Genomic DNA, 27,221 nt, shown 5'->3' on the forward strand with positions numbered 1-27,221 from the left:
TTTTTTGGTTTTTTTTTTTTTGAGCAGATGCTTTAAATAATCCTGACTAGTTCTGTCACACACAGAGGCTTCATCATTACCACCTTTCTGACAGAGACAGAAATCTGACAAGTGAAATAAACAACAAAAAAGTCATGTGTAGGGGCAAGAAAACTATACATATAGATGAAGGAAGAAGACATCCGCAAGGCAAATTACATGGAGATACTATCTCTGGTGCCCTCTCATTACCTTTGACTTTTGTTCTTTTCTTCTATCCCCGTTTCATCCCCTGTTCAAATATTTTAATGATTGTAACCCTGGCACTTTTATATATCAAAGGAGATGCCACCAGCTGTCATAATTGGGTATATCCATAGAAATCAAGCTTGTAATCTTTGGTTATGCAGGAAAGGAAAGCCATTCATTGGAATCAAATTCTTAGCTGGCTACCTACCACAGGATAGTCCGTTCCTGGGGAAGATGTACAGAATGGACCAGCCAGAAAAATTACACTGTTTGTTTTTAAATTTGTGTATAGAATTCTGGCCTTGTGAGTTTGGTTGAACCTCATATAAATTGTAAGGACTCTTTTTGCCCTCTGGCCTCAGTCATAGGGGCTCAGTCAGGTCTCCTTGGTCCTTTTAAGTTGGGCTTATAACTTGACCTCCTCCTCCCCCCATATTCTTATTCAGCAGGGAGAGAAAAGGCCTAGAGATGTTCTATTTCTTTGGGTTCCATATAGATCTTACTTAACCTACAAGGGTCAGGGAATAGGAACCATGAGAGAAAAAGATGCATTCTCTCAAGTGGGAGAAGACGCCCATGACCATATCAATACACTATTACTTCTATTAGAAGTAGGTTCTAATAGAGAATATCTAGATAGAAAAGATTTGTGAGAGAAAGGTCCAAAACAGTAGTATCCAAAGAAACTAAACCATGCAGATAATAGAAACTTGAACTTCCGACTAATAACCAAATCCTCATATTAAACACTTTTGTGATTAGCATCTGTCACTAAAACTATCCAAAATCAACATTGCTTTCAAAGAACTGTTTCCTATGAAGAGGAATTCCACATTGCTTTTGTCAAATGCTCAGTAAGAACATTTAGTAGGACCTAACTAACTACTGTGTGTATGTGTTTTAAGCAAGCTTTGTGGTAGGAGTCTTTAAAGTGTAATACAGGTATATAGCAGAGATAGTGCGGGTTTGGTTCCAGACCACCACAATAAAGTGAGTTGTAATATTCTTGCTGGTGGAAGTCTTACCTTCAATTTATAAAAAACATAACATCTTTGAAGCCCAATAAAACAAATTGCAATAAAATGAGGTATGTCGGTAGATTGAATACAAGTGTCACCAGGGGGATAAAACTTGGAACTCAACTGGGTACACACATATACACTTATACATTAAGTTTCTGGTTCTGTGCCTTCTGATGTAGAGTTATACAAAACAGATGTCTCTATCTCTTACGCTTATTTGAGCTATATTAATATCTCTTATATGAGAGGCAGTATTTCAAGACTCTGGAGCCAGAATGCCTTAGTTCAAAACACAGCTCTATCATTTGCGAGCTTAATGATTTTGTAAAAGTTACTTAACTATTTGGTGCCTCAGTTTCTCCAAGTATGACATCAGGATGATGATAATCATACCTATCTTAAAGGGTTGGTAAAAATATTTAATACATAATTGCATAAAAAGCACTTAGAAATATACCTGGCACCCAGAATTATGTAAGTGATGTTAGCTGTTATTGTGTAAGACATGACTCTTACTCAAATGAAATTGATTTCTGTGGGAATAATATTCTTTTGACATAAATAAGTGGCAAGTGAATCTTTAAAAGAACATCACAATTATACATTCTACATAGTAGTATATGCATGAAACTCAGTTTTAGTTTTTTAAAATATAGTTGAAGACACACCTCATTTCCCATTAACATCCATAAACAAGCAACAGAGTCCAAGTATAACTTTGCATACTAGATAATGCCATTGATTTAATAATGATAATATTCATACCCATGTTCTTGTTTTAACAAAATCAAGTGATTCTAGCAAAAAGATTACTAACTAATTAATTAGAAATTACTGAGTACTTATTCAGTAACATAACTCAAAATGTTACAGTCTTGTTTTAAAGTATCAGTGCATCTCCTAAAATATAACTACCCAAGAACCTCTCAGAGACACCAACTTTATTTTCTATACTTAATTGTTCTATAATACTTCATTAGAATTTCTGGTCTCTGGGGAGGAGACAAAAGAAAAACAAAGGATCTTATCTGTTACTTACTAAGTTAGTTGCACGGAAAGTATTTATTTTCCTGAATCAATGCCAATTAATTTCAGTTCCAAATTCAGTTGAATAGGTAGTGCAACATTAATAATATGAGTGTTTTCATTAAATATATAAAATATTAGAATGCATTTTAGGGGGAAGTTTTTCACAAGAAAGCTGCAACAGATATAACATGGATTTTAAAATATTTTTTCTTGAACAATATGTTTATATATCTTCTAACAGAATACATGACCAGAAATCCTATCTCATCTTAAAAATAAGGTTGAAAACAAAAACTCATAGACACAGACAATAGTTAAGTGGTTATAAGAGGGAAAGAGGGGAGGTAAGGGGGTGGATAAGAGTAAAGGAATCAAATATATGGTGACAGAAAGAAATTTAACTTTTGATAGTGAACACAATGCACCATACATATGATGCATTATTGAACTGTATATGTGAAACCTATACAATTTTATTAACCCCAATAATTTTATAATAAGGTTGAATATACACTGTCTCTTTCTAAAGAATATAAAATTGTTAACTACAGTATAGTATCATTTTATGTTTAGTATTTCTGTATTAATATTCATGAAAAGAATGATTTCTAGTGATACGATTGGTAGTACTCTGTTATTCAATGGAACTACACTTTTAAGAGATAACAAACTGGATAACATTTTATATTCCATTAACAATTAAAGATCTAGATCACAGAATGAGAAAACTGAGCCATATATTTTTACATGATGTCCTATAGTTTCAATACATTGAGGATATGTAGTAATTAAAAGATATATAATATGATTATCAAAGGTGTTGGAAATAAATACTGATGCCCAAAGGGGATATTTTCATGGATCTTAGTGTAAGAATGGAATGAAAAGGTGATGATGGTAGAAATAGAAGAAAATAAGTGTTTCCTCACCATGTACCAACTCTATTAAGCACTGTGCTAACTGATTCTAATGTATTATCTCATTTAATTCCAGAACTAAACCTGCTCTGGAGGAAGTTTAATTCCTAATTTTGCAGACAAATAAATATGTGCCCAATGTTAAGGAGTTGCCTAAGATAATTTGAATAGTAATTGGTAGACTTGGCTTTTATCTTGATCTGTCTGCCTTTGTACCAGACTCTTTCCCTTCATTTACAGATTCCAGTGAAGCTTGAGTCCAGCAGAGATGCTAGACAGTAGAGCAAATGAAAAGAGTAGCAAAGAGACTGGGGAAATGGTGTATTTGGTTTTCCCAGACTTGAGAATATCTAGATGGAAGAGACATAGAAACTGATTGCATATAAATCTTCAATCTCAATGTAAGCAATGGGAAAAGAGAGCACAGAGGTGTGGTGGCTGTGTATGCTCAGAATCAAAATGCTTAAGGAAATGATTTTTCAACATTAATCCTCTAGCTCTTTCTTTAAATTCAAGGCAAGAGGCACTAGAAAGGGAACATAGAAGAAAACAGGCTTATGTTGGGAATGGCAATAATGTTTGAACACAAGAATAATCAGTAGAGTTGAATATCACATCTTCATATTATTGGCCAATCGCTGCATATGACTTTCTCCGTGCTGCACCTAAAACCTTCCACCCTAACCCTCTCTCCCAGTAATCCTGTTCTCTTCTTTTTAAATAATTTTGTCAAGCTAAAGACATTTTATAATTATTTATTAGATTTTCTTGGTATTCACTTTAATTCCTGATTTCAATGGTGTAAATATATGCGAAATGTATGGATATATGCATGCACAAGCAGAGTATAAAAGGAGGAGAAAAGGTAGGAGAATCGAGGGCTATTATTTAGTGTTAGTGTCTATCCTTTTCACGCCGTGAAATAGCTCCTCTGAAAAATGCTAACTTTTTAGCAATGTATAAGATCAATGTATGAAATCAGTTAGTTAAAGCTCCTGTTGTTAATCTCATGTAAATAATTTGGAAGTTATAATTTAAGGATTTAAAATTCATTATATATTTCTCAAGATCCTAAAACTTTGCTGTAACTTCAGCTAGAATTTCCAAAACCGCATTCCCTTTATGTACTTAATGATACCTATGAGAGGATGGTGGGTAACATAAATTAGATGAGGGTGAATTAGGTGAATATTTGATTCTTGCAGTATAGTTTAAAATATTTGTTCTGAATGTGCCTCAATATGACTTTTTAGAACTAAATAGCTTTTACTATTTATTGAATTTATACTATGTGCCAAGCAAAGTGCTAACCAATTAATAGCATACTCAGTCTTCCTATCCACCTGAAGAAGTACTTATCTTACTATCCCAATTTTGAAAATTAGGAAACTGAGTCTTGGTGCGGTTGAAAACTCTCTCGAGGTCACATAGCTGGTTAGCAATACATCTAGGAATCAAACCCAGGAAATCTGATTTCAGATCTCACACCGCTAAACATACACATATTTTTGTCAGCCTACTACTCATACTTTTCTATTTATATTCTGAAAGATGTAGGTGTACATTAATCACCAACTCTTTTAAAGACATTTTTTAATATTAATCAAGCTCCCTTCCTGCAATTGGAAAGCATTAAGTGCTTTTAAAATCTTTCATATGTCTTCATCGAAATAGTCTTTAGGTCTCCCCACTTTTGGTAGTTTGAGAGTTGGCAGGAAAAAAAAAACATGTATTACGAAAAACAAAGTACGAACAATAGGTTCTGATATAAAGACTGATATAACTATGCAATCACATGTAAGTAAGTGTGTATCAAAATAAAAGCTCTTCTAGGAGAGCCTGTTGAGAATATTTACAGAGGTATAACAAAACCTAAGCTTGTCAAATCTAATTATTTTTAATGTTAAACTTCACTGTTGGCCTTTTTTTCTTGTCATAAGGAAAAAAAGATTATTAGTTGACAGAACAAACATTCCTGACATTCGTATCTAATAATAGTATAGAAATCTAATTAGAGCATGATAGATTTTTAAAAATCTAGTAAGTGTAACAAATGCATTACTTTAATAAAAATAATAAGATATAATCAAATACCTAATATGTATATATGTATGAGTGTAAGTAATTTATACACTTTTAATAAAGAAAAACATACTTTAACAATTATATATTAAAGCATTTTAATTTGAATATATTATCTTTGGATAGTCAAACATTTAGCATACTTCTCTGGGGATACATTTATATTTGAAATAATTTGGCTCATATTTCAGGCTTAATTAGCAAATTAACTATAAATCTCCATTGTATAAATCCAGCTATGAGAACTTCAAATCTATAAAAAATATAAACATTTAATTAAAATTAATTTTAAAATAGCTTTATAAAACTTTAATATATTTTAAAAATTAGTAGTCTTGAGAATCCATGTTTTCTCAAAGAAGGAAGCAGGAGAGTATACTTTTTACCAATGATCATGGTCCTCCTTCATGAATACATAGCTTGGTAGAAAAATTTAAATTTTTACACCCACCTTTTTGTGTGTGACATTTTTGCTACCACTAAGAATCAACTTTTAAAAGAAAATGAACTCTGGACATTAGATATTTTATAGTGTTTTGACTTTTGTTGATATGAGGTCGTTAGGTAATACTGTGATACTCATTAATAATTATTTTCAGAGTTAATTTCTGGGAAAATAAGAAATATGATTATAATGTTGCAGTAGCTTCTGTCTTGCAGCTACTGAGTATGCCTAGAAAGGTCATTTTAACCTTTTTAATTTTAATCCCCGATTAGGAGCAAAAGAAGAGATATAATTTGGAAAAGTCATAGAAGAGAAAAAGATACTGGAAATAACTTAAGTCAAGTACAGTTTATGCTAATCTATTCTAGTGCTATGTGCTCTTTAAGATTGTCAGTCATTATGGAGAAACTTTCTCATGTTTGTTTGTTTGTTTGTTTGTTTTGTTTCCAGAGGGGCTGTACTTTTTCCACCCTCAGCTTTATTGAAGAACAATAGACAATTTGTTGCTCATATTCACATTATACAATTCAATATGTTTTTTATCAATTATAATCGGCATACAATAATATATTAGTTTCAGTTGTACAGCATAGTGATTAGAGATCGATATAACTCTTGAAGTGGTCACCCCACTAAATCAGGTACCCTTCTTCTTCCTTACATATTTTTTACAACATTGTTGACTATTTGCCTTATGCTAAACTTCATATCTCCAGTACACTTTATATTTTGTATCTATCCATTTGTACTTCTTAATCCCTTTGCTCATTTTCATCATCCTCCCAACCCCTCTTCCTTCTAGTAGCCCTCAAAATATTCTCTGTATCTATGAGTTTGTTTCCATTTTTGTTGTTGTTGTTTATTTGGTTCTTTAGATTCCACATGTACATGAAATCACGTGGTATTTATCTTTCTCTAGCTAATGTACTTCATTCAGCGCAATACCCTCTAGGTCCAACAAGGCAATATCTTTTTCCATCCCTTCCTTTTAGTCTGTGTGTGTCTTTTAATCCAAAGTGAGTCTCTTGTAAGCAGCATGTGTAGGGGTCTTGTTTTCTTATTCATTCAGCTTCTCTATCTTTTGGTTGGAACACTTAATTCTTTTCCATTTGAGGTACTTGTTGAAAGGAATGCAGTTATTACCATCAATTATGCATAATTTTGTTACATATTTTTCTTCTTAAGTAGTCCCTTCAATTCCTGTAATACTGGCTTGGTATTGATGAATTCCTTTAGCTAATTTTTGTCTGGGAAGCTCTTTATCTGTCCTTCAACTCTAACTGACAGCTTTGTTGGATAAAGTATGCTTGGTTGTAGTTCCTGGGTTTTCATCACATCATTATATTTTGTGCGAAGGCCTTCTGTCCTGCATAGTTTCTTTTGAGAAATCAGCTGCCAGTGTTACGGGTGCTCCCTGGCAGGTAACTCACTGCTTTTCTCTTGTTGCTTTTAAGATTCTCTCTTTGTATTTAACCTTTGGCATTTTAATTATGATGTGTCTTGGTGTGAGTCTCTTTGGGTTCATCCTTCTTGGGACTCTGAGCTTCCTGGGGTTGTATGTCTATCTCCTTCACCAGGTGAGGGAAGTTTCCCATCATTATTTCTTCAAATATATGTTCAATTTCTTGTTCTCCCTCTTCAGGTACCCCTATGACACAGATGTTGTTACCCTTAATTTTGTCCCATAGGCTCCTTAAATTATTATTATATTATTGGTTGCTTTTTTCTTGGTGTTCTGGTTGGGTGTCCTTGGCTTTTCCATCCTCTCTATTGGTGGTTCAATCCTCTTCTTTATCTACTCTGTTGATTCCCTCTAGTATACTCTTCATCTCAGATAATGTGTTCTTCATTTCTGACTGGTTCCCTTTTATAATTTCCATTTCCCTTTTCTTGTTTTTTTTTTTTTATCTCTTTGTTAAAGTTTTTACTGAGTTCATCTGCACTTCTCTTTCTCTTAAGTTCATTGGACATCTTTATAACCAGTGTTTAGAACTCTGCATCTGTTAGATTGCTTGACTCCATTATTTCTAGATCTCTGTTCTGCTCTCTCATATGGTTTCTGCTTCTTTGTCTTCCCATTTGGGCTGCCTTTCTGTGTCTGTTTCTATGTACTAAGCAAAGCTTCTGAGTTTCTTGGTCTTATTAGTGTGGATTTGTGAAGTAGATGTCCAGTGGCACAGTCCTGGGAGTGGTTCAGCTGCAGGCCAAATTGAGCCCAAGCCTGTGCCCCTCCAGGGTCACCTGTTAAGATTCAGCAAGCAATCCACAGATGTTGTGCTTATAGTTGCCTTAAAAGGCCATGTCAGAAACTGATGCCAGCTGCTTCCATTGTGAGTCTAGCTGCTGCTCAGCAAGGAGCGCCTGACTCACTGAGAATACAACTGGATGTGGCTTAGGTGGGGCCACGAGTTGGAGGAGGCAAGATTTCAGGGAATACTCTGGGCGGGACGACCTCTGTTATCCAGTTCGATGATGTCTCAGCAATGGCATTGCTGCATCTGCATTTTAGGAGGAGGGAGGCCTCACCAGGGGAACAATGGATACCACCTGCACTTCTGTCCGGTACAAAGTCTCCCCTCCGGCCCTTGTTCAGACAACTCAGTGTCCCCATTTAAGTCCCTGGTGCCACTCTTGCAGCCCACCTATCACTGGTGCTCAGATTGAGCATGTCCTTCACTGCGAAAGTCCGCTCGCGGACGCTGCCCCTTTAAGAGGCTTCTGCCTCTGCGGATGTCACAGCCTCTGCCCCACTCAGCCACTGGATAAGGGGTAGCCTCGCGTCTTCACCGCCTCCTCTAACTGTTGCAGGGTGATTTCTTATTTCTCTCCCTAATTGTAGTGCTTCTGTTCTTCTAGACCCCCAGGTGACTCTGCTTGCTGTTTGCTCTGTGTTTCTGTCTCAGTCTTGATGTGATCACAAAAGGGGATGAGCAAAGCTTATATCTTCTACACCATTTTGGCTGGTTTTCCCGTTTTGTATTTCTCTCAACTCAGTATAAATTCAGATAGTTCTTGTGTTTGATTTTAGAGCTACCGACTCACAACTTTAGTGGTAATTTGTGTTTGTACTTCTGCAAAAGCATAAAATGTAAGCCCTTGTTCAGTGTAACAAGAATATAATTTCTGATTATAAAACAAACAAAACCAGAAATCTAAGTACTGGAGAAAACAAATAATACATTTGATCACGTATGCTTTAGAAACACTCAACCTGAGTTTGAAATTAAGGACTTCATGGATCAAACAATGCTCAAGTTTTTTACTAAAATATGTTAAAATAGTAAAAATAAAAATTTACATATAAAACTTGAACAGTATAGCATTATTTTTCTAATTGTTTTTAATATATGTAATTGTATATACTCTCATACTTGAGTAATAGCAAAAAGGAATTGGTTAAATTAAAGAAACCAACTTATGATATATTGGCTACCAAAATATTATTACAATTATTATTTTTAAAGTTCCTGGCTTACACATTTGAAATGTTCCCAGTTCTGGCTTATGTAACTCAGAAAACACAGACTCAACATGACTTTCAAGGACAATGCTGGATGTTAATGTTTCTGTTTTTGGTCTCATAGCAGAAATAGTTTTATTAACCAGTGTAAACTCTAGAATGTCAAAGGCGTGATAGACAGTATAGACTCCGTACACAAAATATATGCATAGTCATTTTATTCTAAATTGCTTCACTTGAAAATGTAGTGTGAAAATCTAGAGAGAGGAAGCAAAAGTAAGTGATTTTATGGTGCTCTAAAATGTTTAGACTTGAAAATAAAAGTCCTAGAATAAAAATGCTCATGCATTAGAGTTTGTGATGCAGCAATCCTGATAAGTTCTCTTTTACCTGCCATAGGGTTTGAATAACTATGAGCTAATCTGATAGGTGCCAAGTGTCATTCTCTCACAGGTAGGAACTGCAGGTTTTCTAGAAAGCCAGCAGGCCTTCTAGAATGGAGAAACCTGTTTCTCCATTTCTGTATTATATAATAAAATGTTCTAAGAAACAAACTAGATGACTAGAAGTTTCACATATTCATTCAGAGATTTCATAGTAATTAGTATATTATGATAAAGTCTTGGGGAAACTGGAGCTCCCAGGCAGGATTCTTGGATTTAGAGCAGCCTCCTCTGTTGACTCCTCCTCTGCTTGCCTTATAATTATTCCTCTGTTTACTCCTGTTTATCCTTACAAAAAAAAAAATCATACACTACGATTTTACAAAAGACTGGAATATTGTTTTGTGGTTATATGTACTCATTAGTGTAATTGTAATTACACTTTTTTAAAAAAGCTACTCCCTCCTATGAAGTTGCAATCTTTATGCAATCAGGAAGGGATAAAATCATCTGTGCGTATTGCCATCACCCTTCTATGTGGCACCATTCAGCAAAAGTTTATTGATCTTTTGTTGCTTAGAGTATGTAATGAGAGGACAGAGGACATCTCTGTTCTAGTGGTTCTTAAATTCAAGTAATTAGAGACAAATGACTAATACATGAGGAAATATTGAGTAGTGAAAATGTTATTTAAAAATGACAGAAAAAGAGAGTAACTAAGGATCAGATTTAGACAGCATATTAATGAAAAGCATCTCTGGGGAAGTGACACTTTAACTGAGTCCTCAGTGATAAGGAGAGATTATTTTAAGATATGGAGGAAGAACAATTCAGGAGTGAAAATAGTTTGACATATTTGTGGAGGAGAGAAAGACAAGTGTGGCTGAAACAGTGTCAGTGGGCAACAATGATAGGCAATTAGATTGGAGAGATAGGCAGGTGCTAGACCCTATAAGGATTTCAGGCAAAGAGTTTGGATTTTTCTTAGTGTGGTAGATATCCATTGGTTTTTATATAGAGTGACATCTGATTTATAGTTGAGCAAAGGAGAAGGAGTCAGCAAAAGAGCTGAAAATAATAGCACTTGGTAAGGTGGGAAGATAATCAACAGAGGGTGGTACATGAAGCTCCAGAGAAAAGGATGACGAGAATGAAGGAGTGGTTAATTAGGTAATCGGATTGTCAAATAAGACAATGACAAAAAATGGATATTGGATTGGGAACCTGGAGGTTGATGACAACCTTTAAAAGAGATGTTTCAATGGGATTGGGCAAAGAGAATAGTAGGGCAAGGAAGTAGAAAAAGTAACTAAAAACTTTTTTTTTTTTTAGTGAGAAGGAACACACATTAGGGCAGTAGTAGGAGGGATTTGTTGACTCAAGAGAGTTTATTTTATTTTGGTTGATAATGGAGAACTTCTATAGAGAAGGAGACATTGAAAATGCCAGAAGCAGCATATAATTTTAGGAGAAAAGTCCTTGAAAAGTGAGAGGAGGTGGGATAAGAGGCATAACATCCTACTGTACCTTTCTTAATAGATGCTCTCTCTACATACTTTTGAGTTCCATTGGAAGTAAAATTTGCAAATTTTGCTGAACATCGTAGCAGAAAATTTGCTTGGAATGGTTCTAGTTTATTAAAATATTTTGCATTACCCAAAACATGGCACACATAATAAATTACATGTATTTGGGAAGAAATTTTCATTTCCTTTAAAAAATTTATTTTTCAGGTGCTTCAAGAAGACCTAGAACAAGAACAAGTCAAGGTCAATTCTCTCACTCACATGGTAGTGGTAGTCGATGAATCTACTGGAGAGCATGCAACTGCGGCTTTGGAAGAGCAACTTAAGGTCAGATTATTTTCTTTAATACACTAAAATTTGACATTTAAAGTAATTAATTGCTATTCAGAAAATATTTAGAAAATTTACAGTATAATTTATATATATATAAACATTTAGAATGTACTATATTTATTTAAACTGATTCAGATGATGTCCCATTTGTGCATACTTGCCTTTCATTAACTATACACTGTTCATACTAGCTTCTTGGCCTTTGGGGAAATATATAAATGCAGATACTTTTTTTTCCCTAAATTAGAGCTGAATAACATGTATTAGAGGATTGGTCAGAGGAATATTATTTATGTCTGTTTCAAACCTACAGTCTAAGAGAAGACAAAGGTAAACAAAAAACTCAAAAAGAGTCACATTCAATCAAACAGCAAAAAATTGAACAGTATATTTTTTCCTGGAGGGTTTCAGTTGAAGTCTTGGGGGGCATAGGCTGGGAGGGTGATTGGTTAAAAAAAATAAATAAGGCATAAATTTTTCTAAGTCATAGATTATTTCCAATTAAAAAAAAAACTCACAAGCATTCACTTTGTCATTATGAGACCTAGTACTACTAGATCTGGAATATAATTATTCCAAGGTGATGCCTGTGAGACTAGACCACCTGGACAAGCAGTCCATTAAACTCACAGATGGTGACTAGGTTAGGTGTTAGGTAGGACAAATTAAGAGTGGTGGCCCTAAGTTTTTCTATATTTATTATCCTTCTTCCTTTCATTTTTCACTTTGGTATCTGCCTTTATTTCTTTGGCCTAGAGACATCTAAAATAGCTGTGCATGTATTGGTTATTCGTAATTCACACAAACTCTATATCCCTTTGTCCATGTTTGCCTCCCCCTTAATTAGTGTTGACCACTGCCTCTCAGCCGCCTCTTTTCTCCTTGAGCCCCTTTTCTCTTTTGATAGCCTAATTTCTTTCTATATAGCCCCTTACTATCGCCTGACTTTTAGATGATCTAGACTAATGTCTAAAAGGGTGGAGTTAAAAGGAATTGAGTGGTAAGAAAGACCCTGCTTTAACCTTTCTTCTCATTCCATCAGTTTCCTCAGTCCCAGAGGAATTCATGCTTGAATTCTATGTCTTATTTAACCATTGGTTTAAATTGCCCTGGAATGCTCGGCTCTCATTTTCCTTTAAAATTGGATGATTCTTTCTTAGATTCTTTGCAAATCATATAATATTGTCTTACCTCACTTAATTTTTAAAAGGGAAAGAGGAAGTAAAGTTGGTAGAGAAGGAGGAGAAGAGAAGGAATAGTAAAGGATTAAAAAAAAAACAGTTTAAGAAATACATTAGAGGAGCCACTTTAATAGCAACACAAATATCCTCTGCATGTGATAAGAATTACATGTGTGCATTAGAGGACTATCATCTGTTTCATACTGGGCCCAGAGGCATTTTTGTTAAAAGTAAAAGGAAGAGTTTTTGGAAACAATCCAAGGAGAAAAAACTGGCAGGAACCTGAGAATAATCTTTGAAGGCTTTTATTGGAGTGATGTTTGGTCATCCATAGCTATTCCCTAAGATTTGATAGTGTTGAATGCTAACGCCACACTTTCTTTCTCTGCTAAAGTCTCCCATGTCACCATAATACCTTAATCCATTTCACTTGTGTTCGCTGAAGTACAATTCAGAACCTCAAAATGAATACCCAGTGGTCTTTAGTTAAGAGATGCAGACTGGAAAAACAAGGAAAGGAAGTCTTGATTTAGTACAATAAGAGAGATGTGTTCTTATCATCTTGAGCTAGAATTCTAAAAATAACTCCTCATAGAATATCTTTACATGTGTTGACTTAGTTCTGTGAACTCAATTATAACTCAGATTTTCTCTAACTTTGAATGACTTTTAGAAATCTTCCTTTTAAAAGGTTTGAAAAAAAAAAAAGTTAGGTCAGAACATATGCTTAGGAATTCTGAAAGATAGCACGGCTTATAAAGGATAGTCTTCTGAAAAGTGCAGTCTGTTGTAAACTTGATCCTCAGCAATGTCATCACTGGTCAGAAACTCGTCCTTAACTTTAGAGGCTTCTAGGACATCAGTAGATAAGAGAGTCTAATTTGTAAGCAATGATGTCAGCTAAATAATTTTATTGAGAAATAGCTTGTCTAAATAACTGACATAGGTAATTTATGTAGTCTTCAGTCCTGGAGAACATTACCATATTTCTTTTGAAGCATTCTGCATTCTATTTATTATTTTTTCAAGGAATACCTGTTATGTTCTTACTACATCTCAAGGATTGTGCTGGTTAACAGAGGTAAAACATTGAACAATAGAGAATTTGTCACTTTCTTCCTAGGTCGGGAATGAATAATTTATGAGCCTACTGCTTTCCTTGGAACCACAAAACAATGGTAGACATTTCTCAGGCTCCCTCTTTGAAATCGAATACTGATTCCTTGTCATTCGTGGTCACCATGGTAGACATGGAGGGCTTGCTGACTGCTCTCTTGGTACTTGCAATCTAGCAGATGAAATAGGCATTAATTAAATATTTACAAAAATGAGCAAATATTAAAGAATGGACAGAAGTTATTTCTCTGAAGGAAAGAAATAAGCTTTTGTGACAACAAAGTAATCTGAATTAAAATGAAGTTTGAATGCATAAAATGATTCCCTAGGAAAGTGATGTTTAAGCAAGAATCTAAAAGATATGTTGAAGGAAACTGATAAAGCATGTGTAAAGGTGGACATGGACAGTTTCCAGGAAGGAGAAACAGTATATCAAGTGAGCATGTTACCCTTAATGAACTGAAAAAGAGCCAATTTAACTACAAGATTGAGTTTAGAAGAGCGATGCTAGAGGAGGCTTGGCAGGTAGACATGGACTTACTTAAGAATTAGAATAAGTGTGTGATACTCAACACTATAATTCATTCAGTCAAAAAACATGTATTGAGCATCAGCTCTCTGCCAAATTGACAGCTGGAACTACAGTGGTGAGGAGGGGTTGGGGCAGCAGTTATAGTACCTGTCCTCCCAGACTTGCATGAAACAGAGACAACTAAATGTAAAATTATAGCCATGATGAGTTCAGTGTGACAAAAATATAAACTGCTAGATGACCTGTCTTGTTCTAGAAGGTCAGGAAAGTAGAAATTAATTAGGTAACACTAAAGAGTAGGAAAATGTTCTGGACAGAGCAGTATTTATTTATTTATTTTACAGATATGTATTGAGTGCCTACTAGGTGCCAGCCAAAAGTCTCAGCTTTGAGGTTAGGTATGTACAAAACAAAAATTGTTCCTCAATGAAGCTTATGCTCTAAGCATGTGTCATAATAAACAAGCAAGTTTAATATTATGTAAAAGGTGATAACTATAAGGAAAAATAGACCTGGGAAGGGAGCTTTTTTATATGAAGTAGTCAGGGAAAGCTTTACTGAGAATGTGGCATTTGAGCAAAAATTAAAACAAAGTAAGGGAGGTGTTTTGGAGGTGCACAGGTCCTATGGGGCCATTTACATTTGAAAATGGAGAAAAGACTATAAATGGAGCATAAAGAAAGCCGACTGTTCTACAGAGATAGCTCTTTCTAGTTAAAAAACAAAAAACAAAACAAACAACAACAACAACAACAAAACCAGAAACATGGTCAGGCTTATAGTGTATAGGAGATGCTCTATTAAAAACACCTTCCAGAAAAAGGCAGAGCTATTAAAGTCCCATTTTTAGATGTATTCCTCTATACAAGTTAATACTTGCGAGTCCAACTACATGTATTAAAGGTATCTAAGGCCATAGACCCAAGAGGGTTTCTGGCATATAAAAGGCATTTGGATTATTTTGTTAAATGACTTTAATCTTACAGTTATTGTCTACCATTTTGGAAAATTAAAGGTATAGCAAAAGAATGGCTGTAGACGAGCATCCTCTTTTGAAGAATAACTTGGAAAATAAATTTTAGAGCAGATTATTAAACATAAGGCCGTGCATGCATATTCAGTTTCTTGCTCATCTGGCGAAGTCAATAAACTTGGAATTTTTTGAGGAATAATTTATGAACTTGAAAAAGTCCTCTAAGGGCTAAGATACATTCACTAAAATCAAGACATGAAAACCAACTTTATATTAGATGACATTAAACTATTTGTACAAATATTATGTGCTATTATTACAAAATTTTTGGTAGATTTATTAAGTTGGTCGGTCCAATGGAATGGAATGAATACAAAGTATTTGATTTCCCTAAAATATTTTGTAATGCCTCCCATGATATTTCTGTTGATAAGATGAGCCTTCATATCCCTCATTGGGATAGTGGAGAATATGCCTGTGTTTTAACATATTTTTTCCTGATATCTGATTTATATGCCAGAGAATTGGACTGAAAACAATTGCACTCCTTTATTCAACCTGTAGTCCAGACAATTTGGGGAAAAGAAGCCATTTGAGGGTACAACTGGAGCGCTGTATAAATTTCACCGGAATAGGAGTGGTTTATGGATGATTTTCTCTCCCATATTACTTTAGAAGATTTATAGCAATGTCCTTTGAAGTCAGAATGTCACATACAAATGTCATATACTCATTTTTTATGTTTTACATAAAAAGTATGTTTCTTATTGGAAATTTTGCTGCTTATAGAAAGATATCACACTGCCTGACTTCAAATTATACTTTATAGCCACAATAATCAAAACAGCATGGTATTGGAAGAAAAACAGACATACAGAGCAGTGGAACAGAATTGAGAGTCCAGAAATAAATCCCCATATATATGGACAAATCGTTTTCACCAAAGGAGCCAAAAGCATACAATGAAGAAAGGAAAGCCTCTTAAATGAATGGTGCTGGGAAAACCGGAAAGCCATCTGCAAAAGAATGAATCTAGACTGTTGTCTATCACCACACACCAAAATTAACTCAAAATGGATTAAGGACCTGAATAAAAGACCTGAAACAATAAGTTGCATAGAAGAAAACATAGGAACTAAACTCAAGAACCTTGGACTTAAAGAGGATTTTATGAATTTGGCCTCAAAAGCAAGGGAAGTAAAAACAAAATTAAATGAATGGGACTACATCAAACTAAAAAGCTTCTGAACAGCAAAGAAATCATCAACAAGGCAAAGAGACAACCATCCAAATGGGAAAATATATTTGCAAGCAAGGCCTCTGATAAGGGCCTAATATCCAAAATATACAAAGAACTCATACAACTCAATAACAGCAACAACAAAAAAAATCCAATTAAAAAATGAGCAGAGAACCTGAACAGACACTTCTCCCAAGAAGACATACAAATGGCCAACAAACATATGAAAGGATGCTCAGCTTCACTATTATGGAAATGTAATTCAAAACCACAATGAGGTACAACCTCACACCTGTTAGAATAGCTATCTTCAACAGGACAAGTAATAACAAGCATTGAAGAGGTTATGGGGGAAAAGAAACCCTCATACAATGCTGGTGGGAATGTAAACTGGTATAGCCACTATGGAAAACAGTATGGAAGTTCCAAAAAAAAAAAAATTAAGAATAGAATTACCATATGACTCAGCAATCCCTCTTCTGGGTATTTACCTAAGAAATTTGAAAACGCTTATGTGTAAAGACATATGCAACACAATATTTATTGCAGCATTATTCACATTGCCCAAGATATGGAAACAACCAAAATATCCTTTGATAGATGATTGGATAAAGGAGACGTGGTACATATATACAATGGAATATTAATCAGCCATAACAAAAGCCGAAATACTGCCATTTGCAACAACATAGATGGATCTTGAGATAATCATGCCAAGAAAAATAAGTCAGACAGAAAAATTTGAGAACTATATGATTTCATTCATATGTGGAATGTAAAACTGAAAGCAACATACCAACAAGACAAGCAAAAACTCAAACACAGGCAATAATTTTGTGGTTACCAGAGGGAAAGCGAGGAGGCAGGAGGTAGACAGGAGTAAAGGGAGTCAAATATATAGTGTCAGAAGGAGACTTGACTTTGGGTAGTGAACACACAATGTAATATACAGATGATATCTTATTAAATTGTATTCCTGAAACCTATTTTATTAACCAATTTCAGCACAATAAATTTAATTAAAAATAAATAAATAATTTTAAAAGAAATATCTTTAAATCAATTGAGTAAGCTTTTGATAAAAAAGAGATGACTTCCCATCCGTACATGTGAATGTAAATATATATGCGTATATAACTATATGCAAATGTGTACATACATATATTTAAACTTATTTACATTTTAATTTTCTCTCTATATATGGATGTATGTGTATGTTTATATATATATATATGCCGTGTATATATATATATATATATATATATATATATATATATATATATACACACATACATATGTATGTGTATATATATATATATATATACACACATACATACATATATATGTATGTGTGTGTGTGTATATATATAGAGAGAGAGAGGCAGGCAGGCAGGCAGGCAGGCACTACTTGAGCACAAGGTTAATATTAAAGCAAGATGAGACAGATTCTTAGTAAATTAATGCAATCCTGGACACGATGTAGTGTCTGCATTACAAGGACTGATATTTATGTTCTGTGCTGATTCAAATACACTTTACATTTTGTTATTTTAGCTGGATTTTCCAGGATGGTGGCATTCTCTAAAGAGTGTATATAGAACTGAGGATTATTTAATTTTAAGAAAAGTATTGTCTTCTTAAAAAAGGATGGCATTTTCTCTGTGTTACTTTAGAAGGTTGTGTTGTGAAAAATAGGCAGAAATTGATATACCTGGATGTCTTCTGCTCAACTCTCTTTCCTGAGCCCAGTTTCTTTTATCCCATTTTCTATTTGCCAGAGCCACCTTGGAGTCCAAAAAGCACCTTAAACCCAACAAGGCGAAACTTAATTCATTGTGCCTTACTTCCCTCTAAACTTGCTTCCTTTATTGACTTCTCCATTTTTGTTATTGTACTGCCACTCACCATGACATCCGTACCAGAAACGAAATCATTCCAGACCCATCCCTTTCCTTTCCCTATGAACCCTCTGAATGGACCCTCTCACAGCATTTCTTAAATTTCTCTCATATTCATTATTTTTCTTTGTTTCTGTCACAGTTTCTTAAGGTAAATCCCATATCATCAACCCCTGGAAGGCCTGCCTGAATTCTTACCTCTCTTTTACCCGATCTCCACATTACAGTGTGGGCTCTCAAAAGCCTGTTTAATACAGTTTCTCCTCTGCTTAAAATTCTTAGTCATTTTTTTCACCCTCTACAGAGTTTGATCACTTAAGCTTACAATGATTTTCATTATGTGACCCCTACCTGTTTCTCAATACTTATCTTCTTTTAGCCCCTTCATGTTCCTCAACCTACATTCTGTTTCTGCAAGCCACTTCTGATACTCTGTATGCCATTGTCTTTGTACGTTATTCCTGTTACTCAGAATACTCATATGTTCATCATATCTTTTCTGAAAACCAATTCATATAGAAAATTTAGTTCAAATTTTTCTCCAAGAAGCTGGTTTTTCTACATAGCAATGACCACTCCCTTTTTCGTGTCATCTCTATACCACCATAATTATGCTTCTCTTGTTTAGAAGTAAAGTAGTCAAACAACAAGTATTTGTTTAGAAAGACTATAATGTTCCTTTTTCTATCATGGCTTGAAAATGAGATATTAATTAAAAGTGTTTATAGTACATACCTTTGGGATAATTTGGGTAAAAAGTTTATGGAATGTTAAAGTTTATAGAATTAAGACAGAGTTTTTTCTTTTTCGAAGAAGAAGAATATGGATGAAAATATTTTTGATGTTTCTCTCTAGTTTCTAATTTTATCATTGGTGAATAAAAAGCATGTTTAAAAATAAAAAATAATTTTAAATGTGATGGAAATAATTTCACTAAGCCAAGTGTCAACGATTGTTGCTCATGAAGCAATAATTACAATTATTAGCACTTTGTGTGCTCATTATTTTTCCAAAAAAATTTAAATGTTTTGCATGTAATGTTATCCCTATATCACAAATGAAAAAGCCAATGCATAATGAAGTTAAAGCCAAGTTCATGTAGCTTGCAAGTGGCAGAGCTGGGACTGGTACCCAGATCTGTGTGATACCTCAGTCAGGGCTTTCTCCTAATCTCTCAGTTTCATAGGAGAAAATTACTATATGACCTTGAGAAAGTTATTATCAGGGAAAATATGCAAGTATGTTGGAATGATAATATTCTTTATGAATATAAATGTTAATTCTAATATGGTTTAAAAAGAATACTGGCCTTTTTGGTCTCTGAATAAATCTAAATTTATACTGTGGCACAATGTTATTTTTTATTGTTTTTTTACTGGAGTACTCAGAAAAGGACACAAATCATAAGTATAGCTTGAAGACTTTACAAAGGTAATATATCTGTAATTCCACACCAAGATCCACAGATAGTATGTTATCAGCAATCAAGAAGCCACTAGCAAGTCCTATTATAGTCACAAACTTTTCCTATTTCCTTAAAAGTAACCTCTATCCTGATTTATAATACCTCAGAAGCTTTATTTTTAACTTAATGTAAATGGAATTGCATAGTATATATAGTTTCATAACTGATATTTTTTCATTAGATACTATGTTTGTGAGATTCATCCATGTTGCCTATAGCATTAGTTCATTAATTTTCACGACTGGATAGTATTCCTTTTTTTGTGAATATATCACAATTTAATGATACATTCTATTGGTCAGAAAATTTGGGTTGTTTCCAGTTTGGAGCCATATGAATAATGCTGCTGTGAAAATAACTGTACATATCTTTTGGTGAATATAAGTATGACTTTGTATTGGATACATACATACCTAGGATTGGAGTTCCTAGATTGTTGGGTCTATGTATATTTAACTTTATAGGTATTACTAAAGATTTTTTCAAAGTTAATTTATAAATTTATACTCTCATCAGTAGTGAATAAAGGTACAAATTACTTCATATCTTCTTTAATACTTGGTATTTTAGATTTTTAAATTGAGCCTTTATGGCGGCTTTATAATGGCATCTCTTATTTTCACTTGTATGTATTGATGACTGATGAGGTTAAGCACTATTCAGTTCTTTACTAGCTATTTGAAAGACTGATTTTTGCCATGCCTGTTTTTTGATTGGATTGTCTAAATTTCTGTTAGTGAAATTTAGGTGCCTTGCCTCTTTATTCCGTAACAATATCTTTTTTTAATTAAACAGAAGTTTTAAATTCAATATACTCCACTTCAATATTTTCTGTTATAGTTAGTGTATTTTTGACCTGAATTTAAAAATGAAATTTCCTGCTCTAAGATCCAGAAGATATTCTCCTGGATTGTCATATCAGGACTTTTTTTCCCATTTTTTTTTTTCATTTAGATCCAATGGAAATAGCATGATTTATTGCAAAGACCATTCTTTCCCCACTGTTCTGAGGTGTCACCCTTTAATTAAATGCCTATACTTGCATGGGTCACTTTCTGGACTCATAAATTTTGTTTGTACATATGCCTATACTTATGCCAATGCCACGTTGTTTTAATTACTATAGCTTTATAATAAATTTTGATATCTGGTAGCATTGTAAAAGAAAAATTGAGCCAGATGGTAAAACAGGCGAGGAAAAATTTATTCAAGACTATTGCAATTAGGGGTCAAGACTTTTTCAATAGGGAAGAGACTGAACTCAGTTCCACTGAACCAAAGGCGGAGAGTTTTAAGTACAGGGATGAGCTAGTGTAAAAACTTGGGAGGACATTATGGGATTGGATAGTTAATGTGATTATACCCTCTGTGTTTGTTAATTGTCCGTTATCATAACTAAGCTCCTACCCTCCCATGGAGTCTGGAAGACAGGGGCACTATCTTTCTTGATAATTACATTTCAAAGGGATGGCTCCCAGGTTCTTGAGAACTACACTCTTAGGTTTTAGAATATTTATATCTCAAAGGACCAGAGAAAAAATTTACAGTTTCAAGTTTTATAAAGGAAGTATTCTAAGAAAAGAGAGGTTGGGCCTATAGTCTAAAGTTTAGTCAAGCCGAGGGGAACACTAAATCCATCTTGGCCAGTATAAGCCCTTCATATTTGTTTTCTTCTTCTTAAAGATTATCTTGGCTATTTTTGTTCATTTGCATTTCCATATAAATTTTAGAATCAGCTTGTTATACCTCCCCAAAAGATGCTATGGTTTTAATTGGATTTCATTGAATATATAGATCAATTTGTGATGAATTGATATCTTTATAATACAAAATATTTCAATTCATGAATACAGAATAGTCTTCTACTTATTTAGGTCTTTATTTTCTCTCAATAACATTTTGTGGTTTTCAAGATTATGGATCTTAGACTTTTTTTGAGATTTATCCCCAGGATTTTGATATTTTTGCTGTTATTGTAAATGGTATATTTTTAAAATTTTATCTTCTATTTGTCTGTTGCTGATGTGGAGAAATACAATTTAATTTTTGTTTCTTGGCTTTATATCCAGAGACCATGCTAAAGTCACTTATGAATTTGAACATTTTATCTGTAGCATCACTCAGGTGTACATATATAGGTTGTTTGTGAGTCATGACAGATTTGCTTCTCCTTTTCCAATTATTATTTATTTTATTAATTTTTCTTGCCTTATTGTGCTGTATATACTCTAGTATAATGAGATTATCAATGAAATCTGTTTCTCATTTTAGGTCTTGGAGGTGAAACTTTTAGTAACCACCATAAGATATAATATTTCCTGCAGGTTTATTGTAGATGCTTTTTATTTCTAGGGTTCTAAGAGGTTTTATTATTACTGGGTGCTGAATTTTATCAACCCTTTTTTGTCAGGATCGCTTGAGATGATCATATTATTTTTCTCCTTTATTCTGATAATAAGTGAAATCACAATGCTTCATTTTCTAATATTAAAATAGCCTTGTATTCTTGAGGTAAACCAAACATGGATGATATTTGTGATCCTTTTTATTTGTTGCTGGATTTCTTTGCTAATATTTACTAACATTTGATTTAGAATTTTCATGTTGTGACCATGAAAGAGATTGTTTTCCTTTCTTATAATACGCTAATACGCTTGCTAGCTTTAAGTACTTGACTATGCAGACTTGGGACCTTGCCATTTGTGCCAGAAGTTTTCTTTATGAGAAAGTTTTAAACAAAAGAGTCAATACATTTAATAAACAAGAGTTCTATTTTTGTTTTTCATCTTTGATTTTATCTCCATTTTCCAATTTTTTCATTTTTTAAAATCATTTTGAGTAGTTTGTGTCTTTCTAGGAATTTTTCTCTTTCATCTAAAATTACAAATATATTCATATGGTTCTATTTGGTCCACAAGGTATTTAATAATAATTTTGTTAGTTATCGATGTTTGAAATTTAGGAAATGTGATGTAAAACTATGAATTTTTAGCTCCTTTGGAAAAATAAGTGATGATCCTTGGCATGTTTTCCTGTATATTAACCTCAGTCGGAATTAAATATCTCTGTCCTTTTAGCATCAGCAATCCATTTAGTTACAGTTCCCATCACTCCCCATCTTTTTACACCTAGGTTATTTTGTGCATTTTATTATAAATAAACATTAGACTGGGTGATTTCTTATAGATGGGATATTCCAATGCCAACAATTAGAATGAAGCATAAAGGGATATCTGTTTTCCACACACTTGATTAGAAATAAGACATATATTGGAGCATTCTCCTGGTTTAAAAACGTAAACCAGATTTTCAACTCCTATACAAAATGTAAGTCTTAAGAGACCATAGATAACATATGAAAACCTAATAATTTTAGTGTCACGCTGAAATGTTTCACTGTATTCTGCATTAAAATTCTCTATTGCTCTAGGTTTATCACATCTGGAAACAAAAGCTGATTTTCCATCAACAAATTTCTAAATCCTTACCCATCACGAGCATCTTGTAACTCATCACAGGTTTCAGAGCATTTTCATATTTATTGACCACTGTCTGACCCTAGCAGTGATCTAGCATGGAGGGTACCAGAGCAGGTCCCATTATCTCTATTTCCCTAGTGGGAAAACTAAACCATAGCAAGATTTAAGTGTTTCCTGACAGATGTTACCAAGTTGGGCAACAGTAGATCTGGACAAGAATTCAGGCAATCTGAACTTTAAGCCTAATGATGTGTAGCAGGGGAAAGATTTATAGATCCCACTATATTGTGATGCCCATTTTAAGTATTAAAGACCTAGAATTTGCAGTAAAGAGGAGAGGATATCACATGTGACTCTCACCTCCTATGAGTCTTCAAATTCACCATAAATAGCTCTGTTGTTACCATGAACACTGGCAGGCATCTATCTAATGAAGAAGAGAGAAAAAAAAGTGTTCTGAGACAATACTTGGGAGAAAAACCCCATATTAATAACTGCAGTGATGGTATTCAGCTTTGAGACGTTTATACACTATGTGAAATTTTTGTGTTATTCAACAAGACATTAAGCACAAAGGTGAGAAGTCCCCCTCAAGAAGTTCAGAGGTGTGAGGCATAAAACAAGGAGAAACAGTAAAATCTCAAGCTATCGAAGAATGCCTAGGAATATAATGATCACTGGGAAGAAAGCTGTCATGCTAGAATGCTCCTTAGGACGACTGCTCTTTATTTTCTGGTATCCTAATTGAATCGACAGACAGGTGGGAGCTGGAGAGTACAGAGTTTACTAAGCTGCCACGGAACATTAAATAATAGCCCGCAAATAATAACAGCAACAACAACAACATGGCCTTTCCATATTTATTCATTAGCACTTTATGAACTCATAAAAATAAATAATATATGGGACTGACTCTAATGACACAGAAGAACATGCTACTTCAAGTTAAAAATCTCACTACATTTTTAGCATAGTCACCAAGGCAGAATTTCATTAGCAAATTAGACAGTAATATTCACTTTTTGAAAAATAAGTCCTTGCAAAGAGCACAGATTCTTGATCTGGAAGTGTATTTTCTGATTTGTGTTTAATATTTTAAACAAATAGAGAGTTATAATGTCAAAAATGTTTTTAGATCAAATAATAACATTAGGCTTCAAATCCTTGTCAAGTGGGTTAGATAAAATATTTAGTTAAATGTAGTCAAACTTTTGCTACAATTAAATATAAAAAGACTCAAAAAGGACCCTGTATCTGTACATCTCACTGTAGGTTTTGTAGCACAAATTACAAAGCTTATTTTTTTAAATCTCATATGCTCTACTGAGTGAATGGCATCATGAAAGACCATGGGCCTGAGATGGATCTGAGAGTAAATTCTAGATACTCAATCCTGTGAACTCCGTGTTTTTTGACAAGTTGTTTATTCAACCTATCTGAGTGTCAGTTTCCTCATCTGTAGACTGCAGCTTTAAAAGTCGCAGTCATGAGTTCCTTGAGTTCAGTCAGGAGTTTTTGCAGGATCACTTAAAAAGTGATAAGAACTTTTTTTTCAGAGAAACCTCCAGTAATTATTTCCTAATACATTAGAATGTTTTTCCCCCCCCACCCTGGACCATGTGGTAGGCAGTGAAGATACAATGCAAGCCGTTTTATAGTATGCTGCTTCAGTTAACAAATTCTAAAAACATGCAAAATTGTGAAGAGTATCATAGACTTGGTTAAACAACAGTCACAAGTACTCTGCCTTGTTTCTAGCCTCATGAAGGGTATTATTTTATTTCTTTCAATGAGTTATTTAATGCCATTTCCATTTCACCATTGATAAGATGAAGTTGCTTGTCCTTTTTAACCGTATGTAAAGTAAGAAAGAAAAATCAAGAAATAAGTTAATTTTCAGAAGCCTCATTTTCCATAAAAATTCCTTTAACTGAGAGGCATATTTCAAGGTCTTAAACTGCAATAAAAATGAGATGGTTTGCTTGATGCCTCCCTCACTTATAAATCCCACTTGCTGCTGCTGCATTGTGTGATCCATGGCACATAATTTTGTCTTCCTTAGTGGACATGCTCCTGGGAACACTTTCTTTCTTAATGATATTTTTGATGGGCACAGTTTAGCTATCACATTCTATCACTAGTTTCAATAAATTCAAGGGTCAAGGCACTTAAGTTTTACCTCCCAGGCTTGTCAGATTTTCCTCAATCACCTTTATCCAAATGTTCTTTTGATAGCCATTTTTTTGCTTTTGCTTTGAAAAATCAACTCAACCAAAAAAGGAACTCAGATAAGAAATGTCTTTGACATGTATAACAATATGCAATGTGAATTAAATGGGAGAGAGATTCTTCCCATTGAGAATCTGAACATAGATGACAATGGAGTTGTGATTTAGCCTGTGAAAATGCGTTACAGTAAGAGAACTGACCTTTAGCTTCTTTTATTGCTGAGACAAGATGAGAACATAAATAAAAATTAATTTCTTTTTATTACTTCATGAAATGTTATAATGCATTTTGTATTTGTGTGTTATTTACCTAGATTAAGAAATATGCATTATTTTTAAATGCTCAAGGGGTTTATACACTTACATGGAAGCTCATATAAACACTGTTTTTTGTTCTCTAGGGAACAGGATTCTAGTCTTAATATAGTGATTTTTTAAAAAGTTATTTAGCTTTCTGTCAATCAAATTCAATCCAATCCCTTATACTTGTGTAACAATTTGGTTACATACCTTCAGGCAATGATATGAACCAGCATCTCCGAGTTATTGTGGAGCTCACTGATATTCTTCTAATTGCTTAGCTCCATCCCTTGTAATTCAAATCAGGGCCAGTATTTCCAAGCAATAAACAAATAAATCCATAAATTCAAGCAATATGTTCATTTATTTATATTTGTACATATGACAATGCAAAAATCTACCTGTGGGCACACATACAACTTACGAGCAAGAAATTTCTGATTTACTTATCTAATTTTACAGAGATTAGTGAAAACCACCATGCCTACATTGTAACAGAAGTGGCTTAGATTCAGTTCATTTGGAGTTTTCTGAGAGTAAGATAGGTTTAAACAGTGGAATATGTTACTAAGAGATATGTATACTTTCTTGTGTTGGAAATCTTTAAAGAAGAATATATTTGAAGTTTAAACATCTATTTGTAAAGATTTAATAAGTACCTTTCTAGAGTAAATAGAGTAAAATAGATGACCCCTGGTAGTTCTTAGAAGATTTAAGTACTATGATCATGCAAAATGTAAATAGCCACCAATACTTATATAACTCGGTTCGAATTAAAACTCCTTGCCAATACATAATCTTGTTCAATATTTGTAACAGTTCTTTAAGGGGTTCGTATGATTATTTTCTTTGAGAAAGATTAAATAATTTAGCTATACATTTTCTGAAAAAGTCACTTGATTTTATTAAGGGTGTGTGGATAATAATACCAATCCCTCAAAGAATTGCCAGAATTATTTTAAGGAAATTATATATTTAAAATGTTTTTGTAATTTGAAAGGACATATGCAGTGTAAAGTATATCACATTAATATATTTTGAGATTTATATAAATTTAATAATCTGAAGCAATTTAGTATTTGGAGGTCTTTGTTAGGATTTGTTTTATAGGATGTTCTCCACAAATAAATTATAAGCATCCATCTATAAGATCCAAACCTAAAATGCTACTTCAGTGGACAATACATTTGTGTGTCTTGTAGTACTAGAGAACTGATGCTGGATCTATTTGGAAGTCTCAGTTCATTTTATTTTTTCATTTATGAAGATGATGCTATAGTTTTTTATCCCTTTGACTCCCTTTGACACCCATCTCCAGTGGAGTTGAAGGGCTGCAATAAGCATCCCACGATTTGCTCTTTTATATCACATCATCAAATCAGAC

General features: G+C 33.7%; 1 protein-coding gene across 1 annotated transcript in view; it reads left to right on the forward strand.

The window, feature by feature from the left end:
• DMD (dystrophin) overlaps nt 1-27,221 on the forward strand; it is a 1,897,222-nt gene that overhangs the window by 538,516 nt on the left and 1,331,485 nt on the right. The window contains 1 exon segment of the mRNA XM_039846417.1: nt 11,300-11,419. Within this exon segment, the coding sequence (XP_039702351.1) occupies nt 11,300-11,419 (120 nt within the window).

Source organism: Pteropus medius, unplaced genomic scaffold, assembly GCF_902729225.1.
Source record: "Pteropus medius unplaced genomic scaffold, Ma_sr-lr_union100, whole genome shotgun sequence".
Classification (NCBI taxonomy): domain Eukaryota; kingdom Metazoa; phylum Chordata; class Mammalia; order Chiroptera; family Pteropodidae; genus Pteropus; species Pteropus medius.